The 19,203-nt window shown below is 42.9% G+C and overlaps 1 protein-coding gene across 1 annotated transcript in view; it reads left to right on the top strand.

Moving 5' to 3' along the window:
• The window catches only part of baiap3 (BAI1 associated protein 3), a 67,791-nt gene that overhangs the window by 38,289 nt on the left and 10,299 nt on the right, over window positions 1-19,203 (top strand). The window contains exons 14-22 of the mRNA XM_056288156.1: window positions 1,863-1,980; window positions 2,161-2,285; window positions 13,783-13,873; window positions 13,993-14,049; window positions 14,174-14,271; window positions 14,381-14,432; window positions 14,641-14,792; window positions 15,725-15,848; window positions 18,040-18,180. Coding sequence (XP_056144131.1) covers window positions 1,863-1,980; window positions 2,161-2,285; window positions 13,783-13,873; window positions 13,993-14,049; window positions 14,174-14,271; window positions 14,381-14,432; window positions 14,641-14,792; window positions 15,725-15,848; window positions 18,040-18,180 — 958 coding nt within the window. The remainder of the gene's footprint in view (window positions 1-1,862; window positions 1,981-2,160; window positions 2,286-13,782; window positions 13,874-13,992; window positions 14,050-14,173; window positions 14,272-14,380; window positions 14,433-14,640; window positions 14,793-15,724; window positions 15,849-18,039; window positions 18,181-19,203) is intronic.

Genomic DNA, 19,203 nt, shown 5'->3' with positions numbered 1-19,203 from the left:
TGCAAAAAAGTACACATATACACTTCACTAATTCTTTAAATTTTTTAAAAAAAAAATACAAATATAGCAATGTCAGAAATAGTTTAAACACACAAGGATTCAGAGCAATGGCCAGTCTACAACTGGCCAACAATATCTAATACCACAAAGGAGTCAAAGTGTGAATGCATGAATTTATCAGTCTACACAAAAGGTAAACTGACCATTTCTTGTTCTGTAGCTGTTCACAAGTCTAATGGCTTCTGGAATAAAAACAAACCTCCTTCTGTTTGTTTTACATCCAGGCATCTAAAACGCATTCTTGATGGCATTAGGTTAAAGCAGTCATAGAGGACATGTGTGGGGCCGTATCTTAAATGCTTTCTTGAGGACTTGTGCAGCATTAAGCTGCACTAGGGTATTTGTGTTTTACCAATAATTTTAGAGCTGAGCGTAACAACACTTTGCAGTCAGTTCTTGTCCTTTTGTCAAAGGGATGTAAACCAGCAGATAAATGAAAATATTGAAATAATCTCAATACAAAGTCAAACTATCCCGTATGTAGTACCTGGATGCGAGTCCCATCTGTGACAAATGTAGGGGGGATGAGGCTTCCCTTATCCACATGTTCTGGGTGTGTCCTAGACTTGAAAAATACTGGAAAGATGTCTTCTAAACCCTATCCCTAACCCTCAATTTTAAACTAGAACCTAACCCTCTGGTCGCCCTGTTTGGCACCAGGATGACGTACACCTGACCCCATCCAAACGCAGCATATTGTCCTATATTATGTCCTGTCTAAACCTCAAAAAGATCAGCTACTCAGTCTGTAACTCCAAGGACAAGCTTCAAAAGGTGTGGGGATATATCTTCAGCCAAACTGAAAAATTATTGCCTCATTCCCTTCTCTTTGTTTTTGTTGATTTATGTCAGTAATATAACCTGTGAAGGTCTACCAGTTTCTAACCCCCCCCCATCTTCTGTTTACTGACTTACCTATTTTTGTTTTAGTTTTTTTTAAATCCTAAACCCGACTTCCAGCACTTTCCTGTTTCACTCCAGGGACAAAAAAACCCCTCTTACATAGCACATCCCGGCTTGTAGATGGGGCTAGTGGGGTGGCGCGTTGGGGGGGCTGATTGGGACTAAGATTATATGTCATGTTGCTTTATCATTTGTATATCATGTAAATCAGATTAACATAATATAAAAATGTGCATGAAATATTTGTGTAATATTTGTATTTGTCGTTTAAAATCCAATAAAAATATCTTTGAGAAATACTCTCAATAAAAGAGGAATAAAATGTTGTCGATGCTCTCTGATCCACTCCAAAATAATTTAGTTTAAGAAGACAGTACAGATGATAAGCCTTTTTCACAATAGCATCTGTATTGTCACTAAAGCTCAATTTGTAATTTGGACGATTTCAGCACTTGTTCCATGAGTGATTGTTGGAACATTGTCTATCTGTGTTGGTAATGTTACCATTTCTTTAGTTTTGGATACATTTAAATCTAGAAGAGATGTGTCGCACCAGCCCACAATCTCTTGCATTATGGGTCCATGTAATAACATTGTCATCAGCGAATTTTACAACATGATGATTTTTATATTTGCTACGTCGGTCATCCGTATACAAAATAAAAAGTAATGGAGAATGTAAATAATCCAGCAGTAAGCCAGTGGACATTAAAATTGATTCAGATCTTTGACCATTTATAACTACTGTCTGACTTCTATTGGTAAGAAAACTTATAATTCATCTGATGAGTCGATCTAAATGGAAATAAGATAAGTAGTAGGAAAAGCACAGGTCAAAACAACCGATCCGTTGGGGTTTTGGTGTGGAGGTGAAGGTTTAACGGTGTTATCTCATGCAGCCGCTGGCAGTGCTACAGCAGCCACCATCGGAGGCAGAGGGTCTGCTACTCCCTGCTGCTTCGCCTCCTTAGGGCCATCGATGCGGAGTGGGACCCTTCCACTGTGAGAGGAGACTTGGTAAGGTTCTTTACTGTTGGCCTCCTGGTAGGAAAAGCACATTTCATCACCTGGAATAAGCCACCCCATTAGCTTAGCTCGTCACTGATATCCATCAAGGTTTTTGGTTTCAACCCCAAAAATGTCTCACAGCCGAGCTTATAATTAGCCATAACTAAGGGGCGCCCTCCATGTGTCCAGGAAAGGCAGCTGTCAGACAGCTTCAGGCTGTACATAGACCACTGCCTGTGCCTGATGAAGAACATGCGCCAGGTGTTCCCCTGCACCAGCCCTGCTGCCATTACACGCTACGAGCTCATGCTAAGGTAAAGTCACACCGCCCTTCACCACATCACACCTCATGCAGTTAACCAGCTCTCTCATATCAGAAATCTGTTGAATTGCTCATCCATATAAAAGCCAATTAGAATGGACTGAAAAGGTACCGAAATGGACCAAATCAGAGAGGCCAAGCCTACTAAATGGCAGCCATCTGCAGCTATGAGTCTGGGAATTCACAGGCCTGGTTCCTTTTTATGTAGAGAAGAGAATAGGAGAGTCAGTATCCTGAATGGAATTTGGCGCCTCAACGGTGATCTCGTGATACGTGTACATGTACATGTGTGCATGCGTTAGGGTTGCCAACTCCATGCAACTCCAATCCAGGATATTTTTATCTATTCATTTAGCAGCACATCTTATGGCATGCAAGTATTGCTCTAAACATTGCCAAACATATCACTGAAAGCAAGAGAAAACAGTGACTATTGTAATGAGGGAGGAAGAGAGGGGTAACTATCTGCAATTGGGCAAGCAACTGTATAGCCAACATCATGAACAATTATGTGAATCACTGCTATGGCCAACAACAAACAAAAGCTATTGAATTCAATAACAACCGTGACACATTTGCTACATTTGCCTGTAAAGACCCTGAAAACTTATTTCCCTGATAAACTTCTTATCATTAACTAAGGTCCAGTATGAACAGGACTGCAAAAGTAAGAACACTTTTATTCATTCGAAACAAAGACGTCTGCATAATGCAATACACTGTCAATCAGTGTGATTGGTCCACACCCACACATTCCTCAGGAAAACTCGTTTCTGTTATGCAAAGTTTTTTTTGAGTGTGATTAATTCTAGTTATAGTGATGCCTTTTTCAGTGGAACTTTTAGTAATGCTTTTTAAGTCACAAAACTTTAATATACAAAGGTTTTGTCAGGTTGTCAGTGGCTTTATGGAAACCATGTCATTGCTGCATATATGTGCCACAATGTAACAACATGCAAGAGAGTAATGCGAATTCAGCACTCACCACAGCGTTCACCATTCACTCAAAGATTGTCAAAAAACTGTGGCAAATCCTTGAGAGTTGGGCACTGTAGCATGCACGCATATTTGCATGTACGCACGCACGCACGCACGCACACACACACACACACACACACACACACACACACACACACACACACACACACACACACACACACACACACACACACACACACACACAGTATAACAGTCCAAGTCACCTGATCCTGCTGCCAGTTTTGGAGCAGTGAAATACAGTCAATCTACTACTACTGCTGCTACTTTCGGCTGCTCCCGTTAGGGGCCACCACAGCGGATCATCCATTTCCATCTCTTTCTGTCCTGTGCATCTTCCTCTGTCATACCAAACACCTGCATGTCCTCCCTCATCACATCCATAAAGTTCCTCTTTGGCCTTCCTATTTTCCTCTTCCCTGGCAGCTCCATATTCAGCATCATTCTCCCAATATACCCAGCATCTCTCCTCCACACATGTCCAAGCCATCTCAATCTTGCCTCTCTTGCTTTGTCTCCAAATCGTCGAACCTGAGCTGTCCCTCTAATATAATCATTCCTAATCCTGTCCTTCTTTGTCACTCCCAATGAAAATCTTAACATCTTCAACTCTGCCACCTCCAGCTCTGCCTCCTGTCTTTTTTGTCAGTGCCACGGTCTTCAAACAGTACAATATAGCTGGTCTCAATACCATCTTGTAAACATTCCCTTTCACTCTTGCTGGTACACTTCTGTTGCAAATCACTCCTGACACTCTTCTCCACTCACTCCACCCTGCCTGTACTCTCTTCTTCACCTTTCTTCTGCACTCCCCGTTATTTTGAAGAGGTGACCCCAAGTATTTAACCTCATCCACCTTCATCACCTCGACTCCTTGCATCTTTAACATTCCACTGGCTTTCCTCTCATTCATGCATTCTGTCTTACTCCAACTGACTTTCATTCCTCTTCTCTCCAGTGCATACCTCCACCTCTCCAACCTGGTCCCTTCTCTCACTACAGATCACAATGTCATCTGTGAACATTATAGTCCATGGAAACTCCTGCCTGGTCTCGTCCGTCAACCTGTCTGTCACCATTGCAAACAAGACAGGGCAGAGCTGATCCTTGATATAATCTCACCTCTACTTTAAACCCATCCATCATTCCTAGCGCACATCTCACCACTGTCACACTTCCCTCATACAAATCCTGTACCACTCTTACATACTTCTCTATCACTCCCAACTTCCTCATAAAATACCACACCTAGTCCATGGGCCAGACGATATTTCGGTACACTCAAGGTGGCAAAACTTACTTATAATTTTTGAAAGGATCCATGTCTGTAGATGATATTTTGGTATGATAACCATTCCTGAGTGGCAGCTGTATCACAGTTATCAGCTCATGAAGTTAACCACCCCCTAAAGTAAATTGCATTTTAGACGCTGGTGCATATCCTGGTTTAGCCTCATGGTCAGGACATTTTCCAATGTTCTATAATATTGTCTTTGGTATCATTTTAAAGGGGACCTTCTTAGCTTTCATTCAAGCCCTGTTGTGGATATTTCTCACAAATATAGAGGTCACTTGAGCTCTTCAACCCGTCAATAACACACATCTTTCTGCAATGTTCGCCTAAACTATATACTTTCTTTTAGCCCTGTGGCATCTAGGAATATCAGGGACACAAAACACAAAAACTGGAATACTCGCAGGACTGTAAAGATTCAGAAAATGTATAATATACCCATACTATTTCATTGTGTGAGGTGATTGTGAGCCTTAAATGAGAACTAGACCAAAGCCAGTTAGGTCACAAACTGGTCTCTATACATTTGTTTAAATACACAATCAAAATACATGATAAAAAGGAATACCATAGTGAGGTAATGAACTATTTTAATATTTTAAACAACATTGACATTTACATATACTTAGTCAATGATACATGTAATCCCATATCATTAGTGGGTATATGTAATGGTAATGGGTAGGGTAATGGGTATATGTGAATATGGTTACATTATTGTTATCAAGCTCTGGGTAACCAAGTCCAGAATCAACATCCTGTGCATCAATAGACTACTACCACAGTAATACCATCAGAATCATCACACTGTCATTCATCAAACTGCTCGTTTCTCTCATCATCTGACTCCCCAAGTTCAAAGTCCAGTTCTGGACCATCCTGCTGTTTTTGGTTACTGCAGGTCTGTAACCTGCACATGTCTGTGCATGGAAGTCCATTTGACAGGCACATGCAGCTTGGCATTTTGCATGAATGCACACACTTGCATGTTAGCATTTCCAAGACCACATCTGGTGCAGGTGGGGAGCGCATCCAGTAAATGGCCAGCTTGCCTTCATCGTCTGTCCATCCATACTCAGTAGGGCTTGGCACCACAGGGTTAGCCTGCAGACAGCACTTCCATATTGCTGCCTGATAGTTGGCTCGTTGAACATGCATAAAGAGACAGTCTCTACATGGTGGCAGCTGGCTGGACTCAACCTCTCCCCTTTTGGTGCAGAAGAGCTGGTAACGCAGTTTGTTCACCTCAGCAGTGCTGCTATTAGCAACATACATCCGACAGGTGAACAGCTCATCACTCACATTCCATGTCTGTCCCAGTTGACTAAAAGTCTCTTGGCAGGAAGTGTGCTTTCTCACTATCTTCAGGGCATTCAGCTTCCCTCGACCAGCGAATGCACTGACAGTGTCACAGCCTGTGAAGGCATGTAAGCCAATTAGGCTGTCACAGATGCTGTCTCCAAGTGAACTTGCCAGTTTGGTGATGTCGACAAACCGTGTGCGGTTCTGAGTCCCACACTTCTGGTAGATGGGACAGGTGATGTCCTTCTGGAAGCCAAGACAAAGCACCATGACATCAGTGTCCTCAGCTGTGATGATAACTGACTTTGAGCCCGCATTTGCTGCATGCAATGCATGCAGGAGCAGACGGGTGTCAGCTTCTTCATGTGTGGAGTGCAGTTCTGCTGCTTCCTCACACCCATCTTCTGTCAACTTGTAGCAGGTTTCCTCACAGGTCATGTACAACACCTTGCCATGCAGCATAGCTCTGTGTCGTGGGAGTTTCCACTCTTCCACCAGAAACTTGATGAGACTGGTCTTGTTGGAGGAACTGCACAGAAATGTTCTCCACTGCTGGACGTGGTGTCCCCCTGCAAGATTCTTGTACTGGAGAGTGATGTCTCCACCCCGGTTCAGTTGTTCAGCATCTTTGATCGAAGTCTGGTGATAGACATCAAAAACAACATCAATCCTCCCACTCTGTGCTCCCTCATGGAGGACCTGGGTCAAGGCTGACTCTGCCACCTGTGCAAAGGTTTTGTTGTTGCCATTCATTTTTTGGACCAGGCTCATCCCATCAATGATGGAAGTAGATGGGATTGGGATGTCTTCTGCAGGAGATACATTCTTTTCAAGCTCTCTGGCAAGTGCAGCCTTGTTTGTTTTTCGTAAGGACCCATCAGCATTTGCCAGTGCCCATGGTAGTGGGCCCAATGGGTAGGCAAGGACATCCTTCAGATTCACCTTCCTGCTTTCAGCCACCAGGATCATGTGACTGAAAAGGTTTCTATCTGCCTTCAGAACCACATCCTGTGCTTTCTTTCCATGAGCTTGTTTTGTGCTGACATTGGAGAATGTTTTCAGACTTTGCTTGGTCATCTTGTCGTGGAATTTCACAGGTGGTGGGTCTGCATCTAACCTTGTTTGCTGGAATGCTGGGTAGGCCTCTTCTCCTTTCTCAAGAGCTCTCAAGAGATCTATGGTCACATCAGGTGGAGCCATGTTGCCAGTGGAGAGGCTAACCAAATCAATCTCATCAGGGGACATAGGATTGAGCCAGTTATTCTCCATAAGGTCCATGAGAGACTGGACATCTGCTTCATCTCTCTTGATCCTTGGACTCTGTAGATCTGGATGAGACCATTTGCACCTGCCTTGACCTGTCAGGTCTCTCAGCTGTCTGAGGTACATGCTTCTATACTCAGCTGTGAGATAATATTTGGTCACAGCTCCTGGCTTCAAGCTGAATCCCTTTGTCCCTCCAGCTGTTTGGGTGTCTTTGTTCACCATTTCTTCTATAGCTTGGTCAACAGGGATTCGGCCAAAGGGATTGGTGGAGCCCAGTTGGACTGAGAAGCCTCCTTCCATGAATTCTGTGTACACATCTGGGTGTGTGATGGGCAGCTCAGACATCTGGGCGTAGTAGTAGGGGAGGTAGCGTGCATAATTCATCCTGTCATAAGCAAAGCACCATGGGATCATTGCTCGAATGCTAGCCAAGTGTAGCATCCAGTCTCCCTCTCTGGATGCTCGGATGAGCCCCAACAAGATTTCAACCATGTCCAAATAGGACATCCAGAAGTTCGAGAAGCTGCCGTTTCCACCTCTAAGGAACTCACGGTAGACTTCAAATAGATCCATGATGCGTGTACAACAGCTGTTCTCGAGGACCTCCTTCAAAGCATGTTGTGAGACTTCTTTCCCAAGGCTGTCAATGGTTTTCAGTGTCTCATTCAGGTGAACCATGTCATTCCTGTGAGTTTCTTCCAACCAGGACAGGAAACCATTCAAGGTCAGTCGCATGAGAGCCTCATACAGGAGCTTGTGTAGTCGCACTGCCCTGTTGTACTTGCGGCCATCCATAACACCAGCAATTGAGCCTTCTGCAATCATGCCAGACTCAATGCAGAGGTCTTTGAGTCCAGCATCTTGGAAACGCTTTCCTATTATTGCCAGCAGTGTGCAGATGGTGTGGAATACCCCAAGCCTAACGATGATATCATGGAACTTGTCATGGTGTTTCCATGTGATCTCGACAGCCTTCGCATACAGGGCTTGGTCAAAGACACAGACAATCTTCCTCAGGCCTAAGCACTGCATGATGCTCAGTGACTGGTTAAGCACCTCGTTGACAGTAGACATTTGTGTCGCTGGAGCATTGATGGTAGGCAGATAGCCTATATTGTCGGGGATGACCGTCATCTCTCCTCGAGTCAGGATGTTGAAGCCTGTCCAGCTGCTGACTGACTGTTCTTCTTGTTGTGACATGCGTGCTAGGACCCAAAGAAGGTTTTTCTCTCTGGCAAGCTTAGTATTGGCTGCAGTATCGGCATCTGACTTTTTGCTTTGTGGTGGCCCTACCCGTTGTCCAGCATTGTAAGTTGGTAACATTGGTGGGGGTCCATCAATGCTTCTCTTCTTTGTTTTGGGAACAGTGGGCATGGGTTGGACAGGAAGTGGGTTGACTGGCTTTGCTTGCACAGCAATCCCATTGACTCTGTGAGATGTTCCCTCACCACTGACAGTTTCTTCAAGACGGTCGATATTGTCCCAGGCTAAAGTTGTGAATATGCCAGGATGGATGTTAGCTGGAAGGGCAATGCCACTCCCTGATGATGAGAGTTTCTGGAGACAAAGGGCAGTGTTGATCTCTTCCATCTGTGAATAGGACACACTGTGACCAAGTCGGTTGAGGATGTTTATCAACTCTACATTTCCTGTCAACGATTTGACACTGAATGGCAGAACAATGTGCTTGGAAGGCTTGGTATTTCCACATGTCACTGCATATACTATGTCATGGCCAAATGACTGCAGAAGGCACTGCACTCTCTGGGATGCATGATCAGGATCATTTGAGCCTGTGAGTAGAGAGTAAAGGAAGATAATGAGCGACTCTGGAATGGTAGGACATTCTGCTTCTGGTTTGACTTCAGGCGGCCAGGTTTGAGGAACATCTTGACTTTTAATGTCTGCTCTCAATTTGATGGCTGCTTTGGCTATAACATCTTGTGCACTGACACTTTTCAGGGTCTGCAGCTCCCTTTTGAGAGACTAATTTTCTTTGGCAAGTTCCCTCATGGACAAGTTATCGGGATAGAGGAGGAATTTTCCTTTCTCATCAGGGAATATCTGCAAGGCTCCAGCAAACTCACTCTCCAGGTTTCACCTTATGTGCTTCTTGGTTGATTCCTTGACTTGGGCAATGCCTTGGGAGTTCATTGAAGCTACCAGTCTAGAAGAGAGATCAGTCATTGTCATCACTTGAGGATTGCCAAAAAGCTCCATCCTGATGAAGAGGAACAGCTCATTGTATGCCTTATTCACAGCAGCTTCATACTGGGCTGCAGCATCATCATCTTCATTGCTGGCAACCTCTCCTTTGGAAACCTCTTCTTTGGTGTAAAGGCTATAGCATGACCTGTGGTAGTGCCCTTCAGCTGCTACAAGGTCTCTACTCACAATGGCAAGGATTCTGCTGTCCCTTTTCTTTGTGGCTGCACTCCTGATCTTTGCATCAGCTCGCAGTTCTCGACACTGCACCAGTACTTCTCTCGTATTCTGTCTCTTGGAATATTTGCTGTTTTTCTGACAAAATATGCACTCTGCATCATAAGTCCTAGATGTACTTGGAGCATGTCGAGCTACTCTCTTAGATTGTTTCTCTTCAGCAGAGACACAACTTTTCTTTTCTTTTGCAAGGAGGCCATCAAGAATTTGCTTCATAGTGAAGATACTGCGACACTTTCTGTGGTAGTAGATTGCTGGAATCTGTCCCTCAGGAATGTCTTTTGCCAGTTTCAAAACTGGTGCATGATTTCGTATCTGAGCTGCCCTGAGCAGAGTTCTCCATGAGTCGACACTTTGTAGTGAAACCAGCTTATCTGTATCATCAGAACAGTGGATAATGCACTCCACCCGTGGGCGCTTTGGTATTGGGTAAAAACTTGCTTGTTCACCAGTGGCCATATTCAGTCAGTTTTCACCTGCCACATACAAACAAATACATGTAACTTAGGTGTATGAACACTACTAAAACAAAGTTTACTTTGCTTCACCAGCGTCATATTACCATTATTTATCTTACATAGCCACAAATAGATACATTACCTAGTTGCTATGCAACAGCTGTATTTTGTCCACATGAGGCCGCTAAAATCAACACAAGATGAAAGTTCCTCGTAGCCACTTTAACTAATCATATTAACATATACATTAAAAGAACATGCTAACATTATGGGAAATTAGCTTACAATCTTCTCCAGAGTGAGACAAGAAGATAGATACCAGTTTCCTCTATATGTGTTTAGTAGAAAGCTATCTGGCTGCACGTTAGCCTAGCTTAGCACAATGAATGGAAGTACACTACTGGTTATCCTTGGTTGTTGGCCAACTAAGAACTGTCCCAGAGTTTAAGCTAGGCTAATCAGTACCAGGGGTGTTGAAATACTATATTTGTAAAAATCTGGGCAAATACACAATCGTGAGAGGCACAGAAACAGGTTTCCTGAAAGAAAAATGAAATAGCTGCTCATTTGGAAAGGTTATCATGTATCATTTTACTTCTGTTAGTGTACCAAATAAAATGGCACCAGTGAAGTTGTGTCACCTTGGGTGATATCAATATCTGGTCTGACCCATGGACTAACTGGCTTTGGTCTAGTTAGTTTCTTAGTAATAATGCCCTTCTAATTTAAGGTTCACAATCACCTCACACAATGAAATAGTATGGGTATATTATACATTTCCTGAATCTTTACAGTCCTGTGAGTATTCCAGTTTTTGTGTTTTGTGTCCCTGATATTCCTAGATGCCACAGGGCTAAAAGAAAGTATATAGTTTAGGCGAACATTGCAGAAAGATGTGTGTTATTGACGGGTTGAAGAGCTCAAGTGACCTCTATATTTGTGAGAAATATCCACAACAGGGCTTGAATGAAAGCTAAGAAGGTCCCCTTTAAAATGATACCAAAGACAATATTATAGAACATTGGAAAATGTCCTGACCATGAGGCTAAACCAGGATATGCACCAGCGTCTAAAATGCAATTTACTTTAGGGGGTGGTTAACTTCATGAGCTGATAACTGTGATACAGCTGCCACTCAGGAATGGTTATCATACCAAAATATCATCTACAGACATGGATCCTTTCAAAAATTATAAGTAAGTTTTGCCACCTTGAGTGTACCGAAATAGGAAATTTTGGGCTCTGGCCCATGGACTAACCTCCCTCCTGTTTTGGCACCCTGTCATATGCTTTCTCTAAATCCACAAAGACACAATGTAACACCTTCTACCTTCTCTATACTTCTCAATTAGCATTCTCAAAGCAAACATTGCATCTGTGGTGCGCTTTCGCGGCATGAAACCATACTGCTGCTCGCTAATCATCACCTCTCCTCTTAACCTAGCTTCCACTACTCTTTCCCATATCTTCATGCTGTGGCTGATCAACTTTATACCTCTGTAGTTACTACAGCTCTGCACATCACTTTTATTCTTGAAAATCAGTACGAGTATACTTCTTCTCCACTCCTCAGGCAATCTAGTTAAAAACTCCATGGCCATCTCCCCTAAACATCTCCATGCCTTAAAATGAATGTCATCTGGACCAACTACCTTTCCACTCTTCATCCTCTTCATAGCTGCCTTCACTACATCCTTGCTAATCCACCACACTTCCTGATTCATCATCCGCACATCATCCAACCTTCTCTCTCTCTCATTTTCTTCATTCAACAGCCCCCAAAGTACTCCTTCGACCTTCTCAGCACACTCTCCTCACTTGTCAGCACATTTTCCTCTCTGTCCTTCATCATCCTAACCTGCATCACATCCTTCCCAACTTGGTCCCTCTGTCTAGCCAATCAGTACAAGTGCTTTTCTCCTTCCTTAGTGTCCAACCTCTCATACAACTCAACATACTCCCTTTCTTTTGCCTTTACCATCTCTCTCTTTGCTTCATACCATGTCTCCTTGTACTCCTGTCTACTTTCTTCATCTCTCTGACTATCCCACTTCTTCTTTGCCAACCTGTTCCTCTCTATACTTTGGTATGCTTCCTCATTCCACCACCAAGTCTCCTTGTCTTCCTTCCTCTATCCAGATGACACACCAAGTACCTTCCTTACCTTCCTAGCTGTCTCCCTCACTATTTCTGCAGTAGTTGCCCATCCATCTGGCAACTCTTCACTACCACCAGTGTCTGTCTTAACTCCTCCATGAACTCCACACAACAGTCTTCCTTCTTTAATTTCTACCATTTGATCCTCTGACTTCACTATCCTCCTCTTCTTGATCACCAAAGTCATCCTATGGACCACCATCCGATGCCGCCTAGCTACGTTCTTCCCTGTCACCACCTTGCAGTCTCCAATCTCTTTCAGATCATGCCTCCTGCATAAGATATGGTCCACCTTTGTGCACCTTCCTCCACTCTTATCACCCTGTGTTCCTCCCTCTTCTTGAAATACATATTCACCACAGCCATTTCCATCCTTTTCACAAAATTCACCACCATCTGTCCTTCCACATTGCTCCGCTTGATACTAGACATACCCATTACCTCCTCATCACCTCTGTTTCCTTCACCAACATTCCCTTTGAAGTCCGCTCCAATCAGTACTTTCTCCTCCTTGGGTACACTCTCCACCACTTCATCCAACTCACTCCAGAATTCTTCTTTCTCTTCCATCTCACACCCAACTTGTGGGGCATATGCGCTGATAACATTCATCATCACACCTTCAATTCCAGCTTCATACTCATCACTTTGTCCAACACTCTCTTCACCTCCAACAAACTCTTGACATACTACTCTTCCTTCAGAATTACACCTACCCCAATTCTGCTCCCATCTGCACAATGATAGAAAAGTTTGAATCCACCTCCGATGCTCCTAGCCTTACTCCCCTTCTACCTGGTCTCTTGCACACTCAGTATATCTACCTTCCTTCTCTCCATCATATCAGCCAGCTCTCTCCTTTTACAAGTCATAGTGCCAACATTCAAAGTTCTGACTCTCACCTCCACACTCCTACTCTTCCTCCTCTCCCACTGCCTCTGGACATGCCTTCCCTCTCTCTTTCTCCTTCACCCAACAGTAGCATAGTTTTCAACAGTACCGGTGGCGGTCATTGGTAAACAGAGCCTCAGCCGATCCAGTATGGAAATCTGATTTATGATGCGCATATTTGATTTGGCAAAGGTTTTACACCAGATGCCCTTCCTGACGCATCCCTTTATCTGGGCTTGGAACCGGCACTAAGAATACACTGGCTTGTGCATCCTCAGTGGCTTGGTTAGGGAAATATGATCAACAATCAATTAAAATTTATTTGTATGGCATATTTCATACATTTATGTGCAAACCATAGCACTTTAAGTAGGGAAAAGTTAAAAGTGCAAAAAAGTTAAAAAAAAAAGAAAGGATAATGCAGGAGGAAAGAGAATAGGCTACAGCAAAAGAGCATGAATGGGTTAGAACTGATGAAATCAGAGAAAATGAAAAAGGAATAAACTGCGTAAATGTAAAAGATGTCACTATGTAAAAGCAAGGTTGAAGAATGAGAACTTGTTAATGGGCACTTAAAATAGGATAACACAGGATCCATTAAAGATTGTGAAGACATTCTGTGGAAACAAAATACAAAAATACAAAGCTAAATCCCTTTTTTTTCCTTCACTGTGTGTGCTTAGGGGTATTGGCTACTTGCAGACCATGAAGGCATTCAAGACTGTGTGCCCTCTACGAAATGAACTACATTTGGATATCACCACCACTTTAAAGGTGAAAAAAAAACCACAATGAGAAGAGAAAAATAATCCCAGACACGAGGGCACCAAGTGAAATTAAACTTAATTTGTCCTGTTTAGTTTTACTCTGAATTATTGCCATCTTTTCGACAGAAAGGAACAGCAGAGTGGTATGAAAGCATAGTTGCACAATTCAAACCAGAGGAAGGGGTAAGTTTACACTGAAGGAAATGCCACCAAAGGGATTCCCCATTCAGCTTTTTACTTGCTGACTCTGACTTGAGTACTTTTTTTGGTTCTGGATGCTGCACGTTTTGTGTCTTGATGATAAAAGACTCTGGAGGAGCAGCTGAGGAGGCTGGTTCAGGTGGTGGATGCTGTGTGTTGTGACATACAGAGAGCACAAAACACCTACAACAAACTCTTCTACAGGTTAGCGTTCATGGTTTGGTCAAACTGCACTAACAGTGGAATGAGTTATGAATTTATCACCAAACTGATGAGACCTCATTGAACTTTCTGTATATTTACATCCACACAGTGCACTGAAAGAGGACTTCTTCAGCCTTGTGTACAGGCAGCTGGAGAAGCTGGTACGTTGTAAAAACTTTTTTCTAAGCTCATAGTCATCAGAATCAGAATACTTTATTCATCCCCGAGGGGAAATCATGTCCACCACAAAACAGCAAATACCCTTTTAGTTTGTGAGTGACATCCAATATATGTTGAGCTCTAGCTGCTTACCTTTAACCTTTAGCATCCCTGCCTCTTAAACTTTTTCCACTTAATTTATCCTATCAGGTAGCAGATGACATAAACATAGCCATGGAGCGGGTGTGCGGAACCTTGGAACAGGAGAGCTCCAGACTAACTCAGACAATGGGAGAGACAATCTTTGAGCTCTTCATTTCCTTGAAGATCCTCAAAGGCTTTCGGGAGTTTCTTCCTCTCAAGTTTGTCAATATTTTTTACTTTTTTTTTCTTTAAGAAAAACAGCAAATGAAGAAGAATTAGGCTTTTAGATTTGGCAGACATAAAATGTCAAGTGAATTTTAAGCGAACTGTTGAAAATTCGCAAAAAGATATTGCGAATTTGGGCGTTGATGCGCGTTTCCATTAACTGGTTTGTAGCGAATTAACTAGGCTATGCACGGTGTAGTTACGTCAGAAGATGATGGTATACATTACGCATGGCTATAACAGGAAGAAGTAAGAACAGAATTTGCTCCATTTCCTCGAAAAACCTACATTTTTATATTGTTTCTCCCACCAGCACCACTTCGAGACGTCTATTGAGCATGTACTGCTGCTTCAGACTTTTCCATTTAGTACGCAAAACTTCCCAGGGCTTGTCAAATCCTCTTGCGAGCATTTCATGGCGTAATCCCTGGTAGATTGTTGCGTTACGTTGCTGTTTTCCATCTAAAACTGAAGTTAATTTTTTTTCTCGTGGACAATAGCGAGGAATATTTTGGTCTCCTCGTTGGTCCAGACGCTCCTGTTAGCAGCCATGTTTTCGAGCGTGTGAACAACAGGAAGAAGCCTACAGTGGAAACAGCTGGTCACGTAATTCGCTACGTCAGAATTAATTCGGCAAAAGTGTTTCCAGTTACCATTTTGCGCATTAACTCTGTTTCGAATCGGGCTAAATCCACCTCAAGCAAGCGTAGTAACTTTGATGTGACTTAGAGCAATTCGCTCCAAGTTAAGTCGAATTTTGGCGTTTCCATAAACTTTTTTAATGCAATACATCCTAAATGCGCATTAAAACCCTTTATGGAAACACAACTATTGTAAGACATTAAAGCTAATTGATTATTAGGAATTCAACTTCTTCTGCACTCCTGCAATTTTTAACATGTTATTGTATATTTTTTTGTAACAGGGATGCTAAAATGCTGGCCTTGACAGGGTTTCATAACTGGTTTAAGTCCTCTATTCATAAATGGCTGCAGATTGTCCATGACAGATCATGTGACAGGATTCGTAGAGCAGTGGACATGGACAAGGTAGGAAAGAAAATCTGCTCTTGAGAGCAAAAACAGAAACTGATCAGTCCCTGATCACCTATACACAGCCAATGGAACAAGCTGGGTTGCATTCATGTAGTTTAGGTATTCAAACTTGTAGAAAGGGAAGGCTATTTTCCTTTAAAAAGCCCTCAGTTATTTTCAGGTCACAAGAGCATTGTAGATAGTTTTATCAAACATAAACACATAGTAATCTTGTTCTGTGTTGCATATCCATGTACAATTGTGAGTTTAGTTATAACTGTACATTCACATACTACTACTACTACTACTACTACTACTACTACTATTACTACTACTTTCGGCTGCTCCCGTTAGGGGTCGCCACAGTGGATCATCCACTTACATTTTTTACTGTCTTCCGCATCTTCTTCTGTCACACCAGCCAACTGCATGTCTTTCCTCACCACATCCATAAACCTCCTCTCTGGCCTTCCTCTTTTCTTCTTCCCTGGCAGCTCCATATTCAGCATCCTTCTCCCAATATACCCAGCATCTCTCCTCCACACATTTCCAAGCCATCTCACTCTTGCCTCTCTTGCTTTGTCTCCAAACCGTCCAACTTGAGCAGTCCCTCTAATATAATCATTCCTAATCCTGTCCTTCTTTGTCACTCCCAATGAAAATCTTAACATCTTCAACTCTGCCACCTCCAGCTCTGCCTCCTGTCTTTTTTGTCAGCGCCACGGTCTTCAAACAGTACAATATAGCTGGTCTCACAACCATCTTATAAACCTTCCCTTTAACTCTTGCTGGTACCCTTCTGTTGCAAATCACTCCTGACACTCTTCTCCACCCACTCCACTCTGCCTGCACTCTCTTCTTCACCTCTCTACTGCACTCCCCGTTACTTTGGACAGTTAACCCCAAGTGTTTAACTCATATGCCTTCGTCACCTCTACTCCTTGCATCCTGACCATTCCACTGTCCTCTCTCTCATTCACGCATAGGTATTCCGTCTTGCTCTTACTGACTTTCATTCCTCTTCTTTCCAGTGCATACCCCCACCTCTCCAGGCTCTCCTCAACCTGTACCCTACTCTTGCTACATATCACAATGCCATCTGCGAACATCATTGTCCATGGAGACTCCTGCCTGATCTTGTCCGTCAACCTGTCCATCACCTGTCCATCACCATCAAGGATTGGTTCTAATCCCACCTCCACCTTGAACCATCTGTCATTCCAACCGCACACCTCACCATTGTCACACTTCCCTCATAGATGTCCTGCACCTCCTACATACTTCTCTGCAACTCCTGACTTCCTCACACAATACCACACCTCCTCTCTCGGCACCCTGTGTATGCTTTCTATAAATCTACAAAGACACAATGCAACTCCTTCTGGCCTTCTCTATACTTCTCGATCAACATTCTCAAAGCAAACATTGCATCTGTAGTGCTCTTTCGTGGCTTGAAACCATACTGCTGCTCACTAATCGTCACCTCTCCTCTTAACCTAGCTTCTATTACTCTTTGCCATATCTTCATGCTGTGGCTGATCAATATTATACCTCTGTAGTTGCTACAGTTCTGCACATTGCTCTTGTTCTTGAAAATTGGTACTAGTATGCTTCTTCTCCACTCCCCAGGCATCCTCTCACTTTACAAGATTGTTTTAAACAATCTAGTTAAAAACCCCACTGCCATCTCTCCTAAACATATACATGCCTCCACAGGTATGTCATTAGGACCAACTGCCTTTCCATTCTTCATCCTCTTGATAGCTGCCCTCTCCTCCTCCTTGCTAATCCACTGCACTTCCTGATTCACTATCCGCACATCATCCAACCTTCTCTCTCTCTCATTTTCTTCATTCATCAGCCCCTCAAAGTACTCCTTCCACCTTCTCAGCATACTCTCCTCACTTGTCAGCACATTTCCATCTCTATCCTTGATCGCCCTAACTTGCTGCACATCCTTCACAGCTCGGTCCTTCTGCCTAGCCAATTGTCCTTATATTTTAACTTCTTGTTTGTATTGTTGCCTTTTTTACATATTTATTTGTAATTTAATACATAATTCTTAATATGTAATTTTTACCTTTCAAAATGTCATTGTTGAACGTAACTACAAGTAGGCAATTTATTGCACTTGTTGCACTAGATTTAAGTGTTGCATATGACAAATAAACTTGAACCTGAGTATGTGTATGTGTCATCTGAGCAGCTGGAGCCCGTGAAGCAGGCTAAACACAGCTCTTCAGCGGCAGATGTTACAGCCTGCTTTAGCCAGGTACGGGAGATATGGTTCCAGCTGGCCTGGCCAGACTCTGCAGGGGCCTTCATCTTTGTCACTCGCCTGACAGATGTAAGTGCCACTGCCAGCGGGGCTGCACTCATATACTATATATGTAACAATAATAATAATAACAATAATAAACTTTATTTATATAGCACTTTTCAAAACAAGGTTACAAAGTGCTTCACAGAACAGGATAAAATTGTTTAAAAAAATAACAGAAAAAAAACTGTAAGAGTAAAATAAAAAAGCACAAACCAATAAACCCATAAAATAAGAGCAAAAGGGAAGAGAGCAATTTATTAATCAGAACAGTTACAAAAATAAGTAAGATTAAAAATAAAAGCAGTATAAATAAATAACAAATATCAAACATTTGTGAAACCTTCCATAAAAGAAAAGTTTCAAGACGAGAGTTAAAAGATGCTAAAGACTTGATTTATCTTAGTTGAACAGGAAGAGAGTTCCAAAGCGTGGGGGCTCTAACGGCAAAAGCGCAATCACCCTTTGTGACAAACCAAGACCTGTGAATAACGTAGTCTGCGGTGGCGTAGCGGTCTAAGCATCGGCTATATGTCGATGCAGTTGCTCACTGGGGACCGCGGTTCACGCCTCGGTCAGATCCAACTATGGCCGGACTCGATGAAGCAGCAATCATTGGCAACACTGTCTTCGGGAGGGGGGTGGAGTCGGCTTGTGTTCGTCACATGAATGCATATCTGTGTGTGTCGGAAAAAAGCAGTGGTTCGGCCTGGATTCGCCTTGTCACGAAAGTGGCGAGGCGTCCCCTTCGAGACTGCCGGCCAGAGAGATGCAGTTGGCGAACACATGCAGTACGAGGGTGAGTGTTTGAATTAAAATAGGGATCGATTGGCCACTAAATTGGGAGAAAAAGGGAAAAATCAGAAATAAATTTATGGAAAAAAAAAGACCTGGGACTAACCAGCAGGGCTCCATCTGCGGATCATAATGGTCAAGAGGGCGTATACCAGATCAATAAATTTGAACTGTAAGTAGGAGTAAAATCTGATTTTTAAAATCAATCTGAACTATAACAGGGAGCCCGTGTAGGGATGCAAACACAGGAGTGAT

The sequence above is a fragment of the Lampris incognitus genome, chromosome 10 (genome assembly GCF_029633865.1).
Source record: "Lampris incognitus isolate fLamInc1 chromosome 10, fLamInc1.hap2, whole genome shotgun sequence".
In the NCBI taxonomy this organism is placed as follows: Eukaryota; Metazoa; Chordata; class Actinopteri; order Lampriformes; family Lampridae; genus Lampris; species Lampris incognitus.
The sequence above is the reverse complement of the archived record's forward strand: the minus strand, read 5'-3'. Positions and strand labels throughout refer to the sequence as shown.